The sequence below is a fragment of the Cetorhinus maximus genome, chromosome 11 (genome assembly GCF_964194155.1).
Source record: "Cetorhinus maximus chromosome 11, sCetMax3.hap1.1, whole genome shotgun sequence".
NCBI lineage: Eukaryota > Metazoa > Chordata > Chondrichthyes > Lamniformes > Cetorhinidae > Cetorhinus > Cetorhinus maximus.
The window spans coordinates 46625669-46641919 of NC_135889.1; the positions used below are offsets into that span (position 1 = coordinate 46625669).

At 40.6% G+C, this 16251-nt stretch overlaps 1 protein-coding gene across 1 annotated transcript in view; it reads right to left on the reverse strand.

Annotated features, from left to right (window-relative positions):
• Window positions 1-407: 407 nt before the first annotated feature.
• Window positions 408-16251, reverse strand: part of LOC144686200 (uncharacterized) — a 188138-nt gene continuing 172294 nt past the window's right edge. Inside the window, exons 47-51 of the mRNA XM_078551296.1 lie at window positions 16061-16168; window positions 12228-12516; window positions 5875-6065; window positions 4887-5129; window positions 408-1531 (exon numbers count right to left, since the gene is read on the reverse strand). Coding sequence (XP_078407422.1) covers window positions 1385-1531; window positions 4887-5129; window positions 5875-6065; window positions 12228-12516; window positions 16061-16168 — 978 coding nt within the window. The 3' untranslated portion in view covers window positions 408-1384. The remainder of the gene's footprint in view (window positions 1532-4886; window positions 5130-5874; window positions 6066-12227; window positions 12517-16060; window positions 16169-16251) is intronic.

The following is a 16251-nucleotide window of genomic DNA, read 5'->3' on the forward strand; positions in this document are numbered from 1 at the left end:
TTTAAGCCTCTCTTTAAAACCTACCAGTTTGAACAACCTTTTAGTCACCATTCCTAATGCCTCCTCCTTTTGTCTTAGTCTCAATTTTGATGTTGGATTGCACTCCTGTGAAGCACTTTGGGACAGTTTACTACTTTAAAGGTGCTGTATAAATTGAAGTTGTTGATGTATAGATAGAAGATGGTGCAACCTGCTGTTGCAGTCCTTCCTGACATGATTTAGTAATACTCTCCCCTGTAAACTATTTTTCAAAAATTAATCTGTTTTACCACTTCTCAGTACAATATTTTTAAGTTCTGTTATGCGTCCTAATTCCTTACCTGCAGGCCCAAGTGGCTCTGATGACAGCATATTGTTGTCACATCATCGTAGTGCTAACCAGTTTAAAATGGTAACATCAAAACAAGTACTTTTTCAGTACATTTTATTTGTTTCTTTTGTGACAAATAAGCATTCAAATACAATTACAGTAAACGTCCTGACCTTGTCTAGTGACAAACTGATAGTTGCATAACAAAACATCAATGAACCCTTTGACAGCCTTTATCCATATGATGAATATTACAAATATGAATGGCAAGCAGAAAGCATAAAGCTGATAAAGATAATTTTGCATTGATCAGCAAATGAATATATGTAAAGAAGGAATGCATCATTGAGAGGCCAATGAAATACCATTACAGCAACAGATACAAACTACAAAGGATTTTTCTAAGTTTTAGGAGGTCTGTTCTTAAAATAGCACCAGTTTAAAGACAAAACCAGATTCAAGAACACCAGCACCAATGAATAATCGGTTGAACATACAGTGAATGCAGAGTATTTAGTACATTTATTTCAATTCTGCTGCCAGCATCAATAATAACTTGATATATGTTCATACGAAGCGCCTGTCCTTGAATCATCCTCAAATTGACTGCTTCTGGAAAGCTGTGTTTTTAAATACAGTTTGAGAATTTCAATGACTAGTGCAATATTTTCTTGGCAGCGTCAAACCTATCCCAGTTTCTGTCCGTGATGAGGTAGATGAAACTGGGCAAGTTCTACATGTACTGATTTTCATCTCGGTAAGAAAAATTGGTCAAATTTGATATCGGGAATGTTCAGCACTTTATAAAATTATATTTCTTGATTTCACCCCAGTGTTAGGCACCATAGAGAAACAGTTATCTGTACACTTATATAGAAAAATTCTTTTGTTATACATCTTCCATCTTGATATTTTCTACAATTTCTAACAAAATGATGAATAGTGATTTGGACGTTATTTCCTCCTGGGAGATCCAAAATAGAAGCATATGGGTAAGTGCAGTATCAAGATGAATTAGCCCATGGCCATTTTGTTTAAACACTGGAAAAGATGGTGTTCAAATAACCTTGCAATTTACAAGAAGCAGACAGGTCCAATGTCAACACCAAATTCCTGGTCCTCAGCACCAATATCCAATGGTGCAATGTCCACAATGGGCAGACGAAGAGTCTTTCGTGTTCTATACTCAAAGATAGTCTTGCTCCAATCTCCTGTGTGTTTCTAAAAGCAAACAGAAATACAGTTCAATTTTTACTTTCATTGGATTAACAATGCAGTTTAAATAGGTCATATTATTGGAAATGAATGACAAAGCTCTAAAGTAAAATGGGCTTAAAACCTATAGTTGTAAAATAATATGTTATATCAATCTTGAGTGAGTAAATGCAGCTTTGGTCTGAGTGGAGCAAGGCTGAGTGTTTAACTCTGGGAGTTTGCTAAGTGAGGGAATTCAGTGCAGTGAAGGAGCAGGTACTGTTCTGGTCATTTGCAAAAATGGGGAGTGGTCCAAGGAGGGGAGCTGGAGACAGTGAGACCTGGGAGCTGAAGCCTGGAGGCACATATTAGGTGAGCAGGTAGGTGATTGTTCAGTTTTAAGTTTTTTTTCTGTCCCTAAACTGGGAGGTATAAGTAGTGTATTAAATTATAGCTTAACTAATTAAATTCCATAACATTCCTATGAAAAATTATTGAGTAATATTTCTAAACTTGAAGCCTAATTAGTTAAAAAAAACAAAATAAAGGTGGCAGGGCAGGTGATGTAGCATGTGGGAGCTGGTGGATACCAGTGTGATCCACAGCAACCATATCTGAAGCATCTGCAGCTTGAGGAACTTCAGCTCAGAGTTGATGAGCTGCAGTCTGAGCTTCAGACACTGATGATTCAGGGAGGGAGACAGTTCCTTGGACATCACTCCTGGAGGCAATCACATAGCTTAGGCTAGAAACTTCAGGTTTGCTTTGTGGTTAGGGACAGGATGGGGTAACAGCAAGTGAGGCAGGTATGGGGATCCAGAAGGTAGCAATGGAGGAGCCTCAGCCTTTGCAATTGTCCACAGGTTTGAGGTTCTTGCAGCTTGTGTGGACGAGAGCAGAGTTTGCAGGGAGGATGAGCAAACTGGCCATGGTATTGTGAAGCAGGGGGCCATTCAACTGAGGGGAGTAAAAAAGAATGTAGTTGTAGGAGAGGATGATACAGTTAGGGTGAATGATATGGTTCCTGTCTGCTGCCAGGCTTAAGGACATCTCCTTCGACCTGCAGAAGAACTTGAAGTGGGAGGGGAAAAATTTAGCTGTCATGGTCCAAGAGGGTACCAACGATATAACTAGAACTAAAAAAGTGGTTCCGCTGAGGGAGCTAAGCCCTAAATTAGAAAGCAAAACCACAAAGGTAATAATCTCTGGATTGCTACCTGAGCCACAACAAAATTGGCATAGAGCAAATAAGATTAGAGAGCTGAAAGTGTGGCTCAAAGATTGCAGTGGGACAAATGGGTTTTGATTCATGGGGCACTGGCACCAGTACTGGAGAAAGAGGGAGCTATACCACTGGAACCACCTTCACCTGAACTATGCTGGGACCAGGGTCCTGATGAATCATATACTAGGGCTACAGAGAGGGCTTTAAACTAAATAGTTGTTGGGGAAGAGGGGAGGGGTGGGGGGGTGGGAGGTGGGGGATGGTGCTTTCATGTGAGGGGAGATTTGGAGAGTTGAAGAGGAAGGACAAGGCAATAATGCAGGGTAGCAATACAGGTAATGATAACCATAGAGTGATAGGAAGGGACAGAACACACAAACATAAAAGTGCACCATCAAATGAAGTCAGGGTAGGGAAGAATTGCACAAAAACAGAACTAAAGGCTCATTATCTGAATGCATGCAGCATCCATAACAAGATGGATGGATTGGTAGCACAAATAGAAATAAATTAGTACATGATAGCCATTACAGAGATGTGGTTGCAAAGTGACCATGTCTGGGACCTGAATATTCAAGTGTATTTGATATTTTGAAAGTACAGAAATGAAGGTAAAGGAGATGGGTTAGCTCTGTATATAAAGGGGGAAATCAAGTACAATAGTGAAAAATGATCTTGGTTCAGAGGATCAAGATGTAGAATAAGTTTGAGTGGAGATAAGAAATCTAAAAGGAAGTCGTCACTGGTGGGAGTAGCTCATAGGCATACTGACAGTAGTACACTGTAAGACACAGTATAAATCAAGAAATAACAGGGGCTTATCAGGAAGGTACTGCAATAATCATGGGAAATTTTAATCTTCATGTCGATTGGATAAACCAAATTGACAAAGTTGGAGCATTTGTTTTATTTTTCTGGGGCTGCGTTATGTACAATAAATACTATTCTCTTATCTTTTGAAAAAGGAAACCTGTCTTTGGCTTTTATAGTCACAGCACAAACGGTTAAAAATTCACTGAATTAGAAAACATATCCTTTGTTGTGGTCAAATGAGGAGTCGGGAAAAGGGGGAGCCATTCCACCTCTTCCCATCTAATCATAACGGTAATGAGACAGGACAGGAGTGACCTCATAGTAAAGGATCCTCTTGGTAAGAGTGGTCATAACATGGTGGAATTTCACACTCAGTTTGAGGCTGAGAAATGTGAGCCTGAAACTAGAATGTAAAGCTTAAATAAAGGCAATAAGAGTATGAAGGGAAAGTTGGCACAAGTTGAATGGGAAAATAGCTTTGAAGGTAAGACAGTAGAGAAACAGTGGCAGACGTTTAAGGAGGTATTTCACAACTCTCAACAAAGGCATATTCCATTGAGTAATGTATCAGAAGCCACCATCTGTGGCTAACTAAGGAAGTTAAGGATGATATCAAACTGAAAGAAAAGGCGTGCAATGCTACAAAGATTAGTGGTAAGTTAGAAGAATGGGAACATTTTAGAAATCAGGGTGACTAAATAAATAAAGAAGGAGAAATTGGAGTATGAGAGAAAACTAGTAAGAATTATAGAAATAGATAGTAAAAGCTTCTACAAGTATATAAAAGGGAAAAGAGTAGCTAAAGTGAGGGATGGTCCCTTAGAAGACGAGACTGGGGAATTAATACTGGGAAACAAAACGTGGCAGAGACTTTTTGTATCTGTCTTTTCTCATTGGAGTTTAGAAGAATGTGAGATAATCTTATTGAAACAAGTAAGGTTCAGAGTGGGCTTAACAAGGTATATGCTGGGAGGATGTTTCCACTGGTGAGGGAATCTAGAAATAGGGGCCACAGTTTAATGTAAGGGGTCATCCCATTTAAGATGAAGATGAGGAGGAATTTCTTCTCTCAGAGTGTCGGTGATTTTTGACTTTCTCTTCTATAGAAAGCCGTGAAGGCTGACTCATTGAATATATATACAAGGTCGAGTTAGATTTTTCATCTTTGAGGGTGTCAAGGGTTTTGGGAGCGTGGGGGAGTGGGGGGTGATGGGAGGGTGGTAGGGGCAAAGGAAGAAAATTGGAGTTAAAGTCACAATCTTATTGGATGGCAGAGCAAGCTCAATGTACCAAATTGCCTACTCTTACTGCTATTTCTTATGATCTTAATTTTTTGCTACTTACAGCACAACCATCTTCAAGGACATTGTAAGTAAATTTGCTGTTTCCTTCAGCTTTGAGCTCCATGTCAACCCAACTCATCAGCCTTAAAGCTTTCTTCACATTTCCAGCCTTAGCATCCAGGTAGGCAATACTGTTCTTACAGTGGTAAGTGACATTCTGGTATGCTCGTGTGGAAAGCATTCGAAGGAATCCTATTTGGATTTCAACAGTGTCTTCTGATATCACATTGTCACCATAGGTAAACTGTAGAAATAGAAATTTTCATTGGATTTATTTAATTATAATCAAGAGTCTTTTTTGTTATTTATTCATTCGCATTACGTGGGCATCACTGGCAATGCCAGTATTTATTGCCCATTCCCAGTGTCTCTAAGAAGATGGTGATGAACCTTTATCTTGAACCTTTGAGCAATATAACTGCTCAAAGTTTTGTAGAATTATGACATTACTAAATACTCCAGAGGATGGAATATCTCCGCAGCAGTATTGTGAAACAGCCTCACAGTGAGTCAGCACTGTGCCTGATTTTTTTTTACTGACATGTAAAACACTCTGCTGAACCAGTGTGAGTATTTTGTGGTACTGGAAAAGACCAATTTCACCAGTTCTCTCTCATCTCTATGGTGGCCTCTCCATAGAATACAGGGATTAAGCATTAATTATGATTTTGAATCCTATAAGCCAAGGGCACCCAAAGGAAAAAGTATCTTACAGTCCAAAGGTAGTTTGATCTGTACTGATGTAAAAGAAACCATTATGTTTTTAAACATTGCTTCAAAAATCACGTAGTTTGAGTGTCAAATATGGAATATGGTCTGGAGAGTCAATCATTTAGCACATTGTAATTTAGTTAACCTTGGAAGAGCTGTCTTAATAGTGGACAGTTGAATGTGTTTGAATTAATTTAAATCAGTTTTCTTCCCTTATTCGTCTCTTTTTGTGCTACATTAAGCCATGTTTCATAATATAATAGTTTGACAGTACTTACATGGAAACCACCATCCATGGACTCACCAAACCACACATGCTTCTTTCTATGAATATTTTTGCTCTTCCACCAGTTCTTGCGTGGAATGCTGCTGGGGTTAGAAGGCACACAGGTCTCCCCAGTCTCCATGTTGCAATGTACTTTGATGGCATCCAATTTGCAGCCTTGCTTAGGATCAATCCAGTATTCTCCTATAATAGTGACATCAAAGCAAAGTTCTTACAGTGATCTACCAGGGCAGGTTTAAAATACTTTTGTTGTCATGGAGAAATAAAATTGTTATTCTCCTCCAAGGTTTCTTTGTGCTGCCTGCTCACCTCAATAATTTTGGTGTGTGGCCTAGTGCAAAATGCACTGTTGACTGGCTGCATGGTCAGCAGGAGACCCAGGTATTTGTGTGGCTGTCACAGCTTATAACTAGCCTGCATTTCTTAAAAGCAGCCTGGACCAGGAATGCTGAAAGGGGAGGGGAGGGGAGGGGAAAATGTGTTTCAGCATTCCTAAGGGAACGTTCCCTTCGTGATACCCTGGTCCACTCCTCACTCACCCCCAACACCCAGTCCTCTTCCCATGCACTTTTCCTTGCAAATACAGGAGATGTACATTTGCCCTTTCACCTCCTCTCTCCTCACCATTCAAGGCACCGATCACTCCTTCCAGGTGAAGCAGAAATTTCAGCGTTCTTCTTTCAATTTAATATACTGAATTCGCTGCAGACAATGTGGCCTCCTCTACACTGGGTGAACACCTTGCTGAATACATCCATTCACTCTGCAAGCATGACTCCGAGATTCCTGGAGGCATATCATTTTAATCCTCCGCCTTGCCCTCATGTTGACATCTCTGTCCTTGGCCTGTTACACTGTGCCAATGAAGCTCAACATAAGCTTGAGGAACAGCACCTCATCTTTCGATTATGAACTTTACAACCTTCCGGACTCAATGATGAGTTCAACAATTTCAGAACATAAACTCTGTCCCCCCCACTTTGTTTCCTTTTTGTTGTATGTTTCAGTTTTTCCTCTTATGTTTGCTTTCAGACAGCACACCTTCTTCTAGGCACATCTTTTGTTTCTTTTTTTTGCTCCATTTGGCCCTGGAAGACTAAATCTTCTGTCATTCAATCTCTCCTAGCTTCCAGCCTATCACAGACTTTCCTTTTGTCGTTGCCCACCCATCCCTTGCTCAAAACCTATCACATCTCTAACTTTTTTCAGTTCTGATGAAAGTTCACCAACCTGAAATGTCAACTCTGTTTCACTCTTCACAGATGTTGCCTGACTTGCTGAGTATTTGCAACATTTTCTGTTGTTATTTCAGATTTCCAGCATCCATGGTTTTCTGCTTTTCGATCTCTCAGTCTCTGATTTATGCACTCCCCCAAGCTTTCTGTCATGGTTGAGTTAAATGCAGAAATCTCACCAATCGAGCTCGATGCCTTAGTGAGCAGGAAAGCACTGGGCAAGGATGGAATTCCAGCCGAATTTAAGCACAGAAAGTCCAATCTACTGCCACACCTTCATGACCTGCTCCTTCTCTGCTGGGGGGTAGGATCCTTTCCACAAGTCACGTGTGACACAACAATCATCGTGTTATACATAAAAGGTGACAGACATTTCCACAGGGGCATTTCACTCCTTAACATTACTAGGAAAGCCTTTGCTAGGTTCATGCTTAAAGGACTTCATCTACTCACAGGCTGGGTGTACCGGAAGCATATTTTAGTTTCCGTGCTGACATAACTATAGTGGACATGATCTTCTCCAAATGCCAGCTACAAGAGAAGTGTAGAGAATAGGCATTATCTCTCTACCTTGCTTTCATAGACCTCAAGAAAGCATTCAACACCAGCAGCAGAGCAAGACGACAAGATTTGAGAAAATTGGCTGTCCAGCAAAGCTCCTTAGTCTAATTTACTCTTTCCCTGACAACATGTACTGTCCAGTTTGATGGCTCCACCTCCAACAGTTTCAGGGCGAAGAATGGAGTGGAACAAGCCTGTCTCCTTTGGTATTTTCTTCCATGTTCCTGACCTTAGCCTTTCCTGCAGATATGGAAGGAGTTTACCTGCATACTAGGTCAGATGGAAGCTCTACAATCTGTCCAGGCTGAAAGAGAAGACAAAAACACAGCACATCTTGATCCGAGAACTCCTCTACTCTGATGAAGCTGGGCTAGTCACTCTCACCAAAACTCAGCTACAAAGGCTCATGGGTTGGCTCTCCCATCCCTGTAAATTGTTCTTCCTGACTATAAGCACCAAAAAAACTTATGGGACAGGGTGCCACATCTCCACCCTCGATCGCATTAATCAACACTCCGCTGGAAGTGGTTAGCAAATTCTGCTGCCTTGCGTCCACGTGACAGACAATCTGACTCTTGATGCGGAACTGATACACACAGAAGGAAGGCAACTGCCACCTTTGGCAGACACATGAGCCATCAAGCTGATTCTAACAACCAATATGCGGGTTCATGAAGCCTTGTTCTGAGAAAATTGTTGTATGGCTGTGAAACATAGATAGCTGACATACAGCGTACAAGAAGGCTCAACAATTTTCATCTTTGATGTCTAGTGGCACATTCACAGCATCTCATGGGTGAAAAAGTCACAAATTCAGCAGTCCTCTCAAAGGCAAACCTTCCAGGTAGGCTAGCACTTATCAAGAGGCAACTTCCCATGGCTCAGACATGGAAGACGGATGTATTCCCAAAGGTAAAAGCTGCGGATAAAAACTGTGGATGCTGGAAATCGAAAACAAAAACAAAAATACCTGGAAAAACTCAGCAGGTCTGGCAGCATCTGCGGAGAGGGACATAGTTAACGTTTCGAGTCCGTATGACCCTTCAACAGAACAGTTCTGCTGCCAGACCTGCTGAGTTTTTCCAGGTATTGTTGCATTCCCAAAGGTGTTCTGTATGGTGAGCTAGCTGGTGCCAGGACAGTAGGACATTCAAAGCTCTGCTTGAGGGATGTTTCCAAGTGTGACATGATGGCCCTAACCATTAATTTTCACATGTGGAGGACACGCCAATGACAGAGGGAAATGGTGACATTACCTGTAGGCTGGCATACAACACCATGATAATAAATTGTTACAGCTGTTTGACGACAGGTGACAATGCCAAAAACAACTCACAAAGTCACCTGATAACCACCACATATGTGTAACTAGTGGCAGAACCTGTCTCTCATGAACTGGTCTCTTCAACCATCAGCAAAAGTGCATATGAAACTATCCCACCACCAGTGAAAATGATCCATTATCTTATGTAGATGGAAGGAGGCCGACATCAGGGAGTAGCCAGAAACTCAGGTTAAACTGCTAGAATTGACCATTACAGCTGTCTGCTCCCATTGCCTTCTCAGTATTTGATTGTAGGGCCACCCAGACCAGTGAGGGAAGAGGATCGCTCTCCTCCTGCACCAACGTCTCTAGCGCGGCATCTGAGAACTTTAAGGCACACTTTCTGGCTGCCTGTTGAGCCCTTTCTCTAGTTTCATTCTGTCTTCCATTCTTTCCAGCCCCTGCTGCAATAGGATGGGCCTTGCCTTTAAGAGATGCAGTTTGGCTTTAAGTAATTCAGGATAGCTTTAATTGGTGGTAGCCTCACACTAATTTGGGTCCCCTGCTGAGGCATGCAGCCACTCAGCAGCACATTTAGCACTGTCTGCATCAGTTTGAATGGGTGTGTAGTAATTACGTATTGTAATCCCCAAACCTGATTTTAGGGCTATCCAAGTTAATGCCCTCTACATATAACCTTTAAGTCTTTCTGTCCATCCGCTCCTTTCCATTGGTATACTCTCATTGCTTGGTTTCCATCCAAATTGCATTACTTCAGGTTTTGCTGTATTACATGGTGTCTGTCACATGTCTGATCATTTCTCCAGCCTGGATACGTTTTCTTGAAGTCTTTTACCAGACAATGAGGTCGTCTGTAAATCTCCTACATCTATGTATTCAGCAACTCTGCCATAATGTTCCATATGCCCAACTCCAAATCATTTCAGATAACTAGTCAAAAATTACCTGCTTTAATTAAACCAGTAATGGAAAACTTCAAGGGGCAGAATTTTCCATCTGTCAGGAGGGTGGAGCTGGAGCGGGCGTGTACCTGAAGATGCACGAGCGCCTGAAAATCGCCGTCGATTGATGAATTAAGGGCCCTAACCAACCCCGTTAATTCATCGCGCGCCCCCGCCCAGTGAAATATCGTGATGAGGCGCGATGACATCGGGGCGCTCACCCGACATCACCGACGTGCCGGGCCCATCCCCCACCCCCCCCACAGCCCACCCCTCTCCCCCCGGGCCCACCCCTCTGCCCACCCCTCTACCACCACCCACCCCCCCTCCGCCCCCACCCTGCACATCAAGCAGAAAATTCTGCCCAAGATTGCTAGCAGGGGAAGGGAACAAAATTGCATTTGCAACGTTAGGTATCAAATTTTGAAAAATTATAAGCCTAAACAAAAATTTCTCCAACTTTGTTTTTGAAAAGTAACAATGATTTTTCATTTTGTTACTTCTTTCCTAACTGTTTAAAGTGGCGCATGTATAGAAAATCCAATAGTTGCAAGAGAAGCATTTCACAACACAATGTGGCACATGATCGGGCTAATTCGACAATTCTGCCTTTCCATTGGGGAGCGAAGAGTACAAGTCCGACAATCAAATCTACAATGCTGGGTGCGTAGGGTTAGCTCTGAAGCTAGTAGTTGCTTGAATTAGAAAATAGTTCCTCATAATTCAAAATATCTGCATCAAACTGAAGGGCATAGCAAGCTTAGATTTTTGGCAAGCTACACGTTTACTATGGCTAATAAAAGCCAAAAATTCAACTGCAATATCTCAAACAACATATTTACGAATGTAATATTTTGCCATACATATTTTATATTATTGTGGTAGCTCAATTATAGATTACAATAAAGATAATGTTTGCCTGGCTGGTAGCATGAGCATAATCTGTGCCACCTGTACAGATTCTTTTACTTATTTCAATTAGTCACCATATTCCCAAGGAGTGACAATATGAATATTTCCCATGAATTATCTGCTTAGAATTCTGCAACAGCTTCTAATGATTTTTGAAAATCATGGCTCCATATGGTTTATTTTCTGCTTCCACGCTGGCTGGATTGAGAAATGGCACACTGACAGCCCATAATTTTTCTGTCCATTAATTTTAATGATGGAAAATCAAAAGGCTAGGTTGTATAATTTTGTGAAATGGAATAGTTACACTGACATTCGGGTACATGTCTGCACTTTTAATCTCCTTCTAACCAGTTCACAAAAGCATCTTAAAAAACTAATTTTTATGAAACCCATGTTTTGCTATGCTTTGTTCAGAAATTCAGTAAAATTGAAAAGTAGGCTGAGTAATTTTGGAGAAAGATCCACACAAATCTTTGTCTTATGAAATAAAAACAGTTGACAAGTAAGCTGGCCTTTCTAAATCCTTACTTTCCCTTTGTTTATTGAATAAGAATTTATAAAACTAATGGCTCCTTCACTGCCAAAAGCATGGGTTGGATAAGGAGTTTGCCTCTTGACAACAGTGAAAAGCAAAAGTGGAAAACTTTTTGACCATTTAATGGAGTTTTCTAGTAAAATTGTTGAACAGTCTCATTCCAAAAAGCTTCTGGGCATAGTAAAAGATGAGATTTAAGGATAGAAATGAATGCATTTGCATGCATTCCTCTATCTGATGTTTTAACAGAGATAGTAACCCATTTATTTCTTTAACACGTCCATTAAAATAATAGGAGAAGATGATACAAACATTACCAGTTGTATGTAACAACTCCAACAATACTAACCTTATGTAAAAAGAAAGCAAAGCATCTTGGATTTGAAATTGTGTAACTTTTCACTTTGAAATTACCAATAATATCAAAAATAGGAAATTATTTTTATTAGGGACAAATGGATGCATTAAACTGAATGCTAAAGATTGGTTTAACGGATAACAAGTGCATGGTCCGTGTGATTTCTTGGACTGGTTTTGATCACTTGAGGGGATCGGAGAGAAATTTTCCAAAGCTCCCCCTCCCCCCGCCCCCTGCCCCTATTGGTCCTGGGTTACCTCTCTCGTTTTTTTTTTGCCTCTCCTGTGAGATAACATGACTGCAAGTAAGAGACGGAAGGAAGTATCTAAGCATGATGCCCCAGCCATCATGAATGTGGGCAGGTTTGATGATCCAGCTGGTCCTTTCCTGCCTGACATTTTTCTATGTTCATATAAAATGTTATACACTGTCCCTAAACATCTACTCCTAAGTTCCAATGAACTTAATCCAATATATAAAAGAAATGTAACTTTATTCTCAACTGACTTGCTTACCGCTCTTGAATTCTGGATGGCAAATTTTTAGATCACGGCAACTACGGGCAGGGCTCTTTTGCGATCCATTAGGGCTCAGGATTTTGTCCACTTGGCTGTTAAGAGATTTCAGGGCAGCTATTATTTCTTCCCCTTGTCCCTTTGTAGATTCACTAGGCTGATCACCAAAGTAATTTCCTGGATACACTACACCCTTTTCTTCATTGCCACGTGATAGTGTTCCACAACAGAGACCAGGAGGACCAGGGGAGCCAGGAATACCAGGAGGGCCATGATCGCCAGGAGGACCCTATGAAGTTCAAAATACAGTACTTATATTTAGCTTTCTCTTACAAAAAGTACAATTGATTGTAGTTTCAATTTATAAACTCACAGGAAGTTGGTTTAGAATCACAGCAAGATATAATACAGGCCATTTGAGCCATAATGCCTGTGCTGGGTCTTTGGTACGACTATTCAATTAATCTCACTTGCCTGCTCTTTCACTCATTCCTGGCACCAATCCAGTAAATCTCTTCTGCACCTTCTCTGAAGTTTAGGCATCCTTGCTAATGTGTGGTGCACAGAATTGAACATAATACTCCAGCTGAAGCTTAAAGTTTAGCATAACTTCTTTGCTTTTGTACTCCATACCTCTATTAACAAATCACATACACTTTTTAACACCTTCTCAACTTGTTCTGTAACCTCCATGAATTTGTGTGCACAGATCTCTCACTTACTGCATCCCTTTAAAATTGTAACATTTAGCTTATACTGCCTCTCCTCATCTTTTCTGCCAAAATTGTCACACTTCATTTCTGCCATGTGTCTGCCCATTTTACCAGTCTGCTCATGTCCTCGTGGACGTTGTTATTTTCCTCCTTATTGTTTACTATATATCCCAGTTTTGTGTCATCCTCAAACTTTGAAATTCTGCCTTATACCCAAATCCAAGTCATTAATAAATATCAAAAAGAGCAGTGGTCCTAAACCTGTCTTCTGGTAACACCACAGTATACTTTCCTCAGTCTCAAAAAGCAAACAGTAACCCTACTGCCTGCTTTCTATCCCTTAGAAAATTTTGCATCTACACTGGCCTTTGGCTTTAATTTTGCTAAAAAAGTCTATTATGTGATACTTTGCTAAATGCCTTTTGAAAGTCTTTGTACAGATCAACTGCACTACCGTCATCAACATCCTCCGTTATTTTATCAAAGAACTCAACAAAGTTACTCAAACATGATTTGTCTTTAACAAATTCATGCTGGTTTTCATTTATTAATACACACTTTTCAAAATGTCAATTAATTTTGTCCCAGGTTAATGTTTTTGAAAGCTTCCCCAGCATTGATGTTGGACTGGCTGGTCTGTAATTGCCAGGGTTACTCCTCTCCTCTTCTTTAAAAAGGGGTGTAACATTTGTAATCCTCCTGCTAGCACTCCCATCTTGAAAGAGGTTTGGAAGATAATGGCCACAGTCTCCACAATTTCCACCCTGACTTCCTTTAGTAATCTAGGATACATTCCATCCAAATCAAGTGATTTTTCTCCTTTGAAGACTGTCAACCTTTTAAACAACTCCTCCTTATGTACTGTTGTCCTATCCAATATTACTACCTACTCCTACGCTAGTACATTGGCAGCATCCTCTTCTCTAGTGAAGACAGATGCAAAGTACTCATTTAACAACTCAGCTATTCCCTCCAACTCAAAAAAAATCTCCTTTTGGTCTCTAATTGGCCCCACCCTTCCTTTGACCACCATTTAACATTTGCATTTATACTAGACTTTTGGGTTTGTTTTTATGTTAGCTGGTAGTCTATTCTTAATATCAGCGATGGGAAAGATAATGGAATCCTTATTCAAAGTTGTAATAGAGAAACATCTAGAGACTGATGATTAAGAGCAATCAGCATGGACTCCAAAAGGGAAGGCCATGTTTAACCAACTATATTGATTTCTGCAAGGATGTATCAGAAAAGGTAGATAAGGGTTATGACGTAGATATAGTATATTCGATTCTCCAAAAAGCCTTTGATGAGGAACTACACAGTAGACTTGTGACTAAGGTTAGAACATGAGGAGACAGGGGACAAGTGGCAGAATGGATGGAAAGCAGGCTTCAAGACAGAAAACAGAAAGTGGGAGTTAAACATAGGGCAGAATTTAGTGGCGCCTGCTAAAGAGGAGGGCCCAAAGAATCATGCAGGAGACCACACGTCTGACTCCCAGTGGTGGGAGATTTATCCTGCACTAATTGAGTGGCAGGGAGGGGCCCAGGCAGGAAACTTGGCGCTAATGGGGATGTCAGTTTGCTTTATTAATGAGCCACTTAAATCCAATTATCCCTGAGCCCACTGGGATTTTATGGTGGCTCAGGGATTAAATGTGACTCATAAAGGCCTCCAGTGCCTTCAAAAAGCCACCCACACAGCCTACTGGGCTAAGATTTCCACTTTACTGGAGACTGGATAGAGTGGGAGGACTGATGCTGTCCACATAAGTGCCTACTTACCACACACAACTTTTTGAGTTTAAACTTCGCTGAGTCTTTAAATGGAGTAGAGGAACAGAGAGATTTGGAGGTACAAATGCACAAATCACTGAAGGTAGCTGCACAGGTTAATATGACCACAAAAAAAAGAAAAGCACTGGGGCTGATTGTTAAGGGGGATAGAATTGAAAAACAGAGAGGTTGTGTGAAACTTGTAGAACTTTGTTGGACCACACTTAGAGTTCTGGTCTCCATATTATGAAAAGGTGCCAAAATGATCTACTAGAAAGATACCAGAACTGAGAGATTATTCCTATCAGGAAAAATTGAACAGGCTGGTGCAATTTTCTCCAGAAAAGATAAGATTTATATTTTAGATTATGAAAGGGTTTGATAGGGTAGACACAGAGAAGATGTTTCCACTTGTGGATAAGACCAGAATTGGGGGCCAAAAATACAAGATAGTCACTAATATATCTAATTGGTAATTCAGGGAAACTTATTTGTACTTTGCATTCTCATTCTCTCTTTGCCCCGGGTATTCATATTTTTTTTTTAGGTTTTCTCTGTACTTTCCTTATTCAGTTTAGTTCTCCACCATATCATGAGTCTCCTTTTACTGTCTCAGTTTGATCTCTAGATCTTTAGCCATCCATTCGGTCTCTAGCTTTGGATACACTTCCTTTCCCCTTATGGAAATGTGTCTACTTTGTAACAAACCAACTCTGCTTTGTTGGACTCCCATTGGGTCAATTACTGCTTTTCTTACCAATCTTAGATTCCAATCCACCTGGACCGGATTCCTTTTTGGCTCACTGTAAGCTCTCCTCCAGTTAAGTATTTTTATACTTGATTGTACTGTGTCCTTTTCCATAATTACCCTAAATCTGAAAATGTTGTAATCGCTGTTCCCCAAAATACTTTCCCACTGAAACATACTCCACTTGCCACACTTCAATCCCCAGAACTAGGTCTAGTACTGCTTCCTTCCTCAATGTGCTAGAAAAACACTTTCTTGTACACATTCCAGGAATTGTTGTCCACTTTGCCCTGTAATGTCTCTGCAGATTTGCTCCTCTCATTCTCCTCTCCTTCTCATTATTCTCATCTCCTTCTCATTATTTGGTGACCTATAGTTTATACCTAGCAGCACAATAGCTCCTCTTCTGTCTTTAATTTTAACCAAATAGACTCTATTTTTGTACTTTCAACCACATCATGCCTTTTCAGAGCTATAGTAGTTTAAGTCACCTGCCCCCTCCTTTTTTACTTCTTGTATCTTTCCTGATGACCTTAGCTGAGAATATTACATTCCTAATTGTCTCCATTGTTGAGTTCGTCTCTGTTATTTACTTACGCTGGAGCCATCTTCTCCTCGTGAACCACGTGGACCAGGAGGACCCATAGCGCCGCTGTAACCACTATTACCATCTTTGCCAGGGGGGCCAGCTGAACCTGGAGGACCCTTAAAAAAATTAAAACACAATTAGAGAAGTTAATAGGCAAAATCGCATTGTCCACTAATTGTAAAAACCCTGACTCCACTTA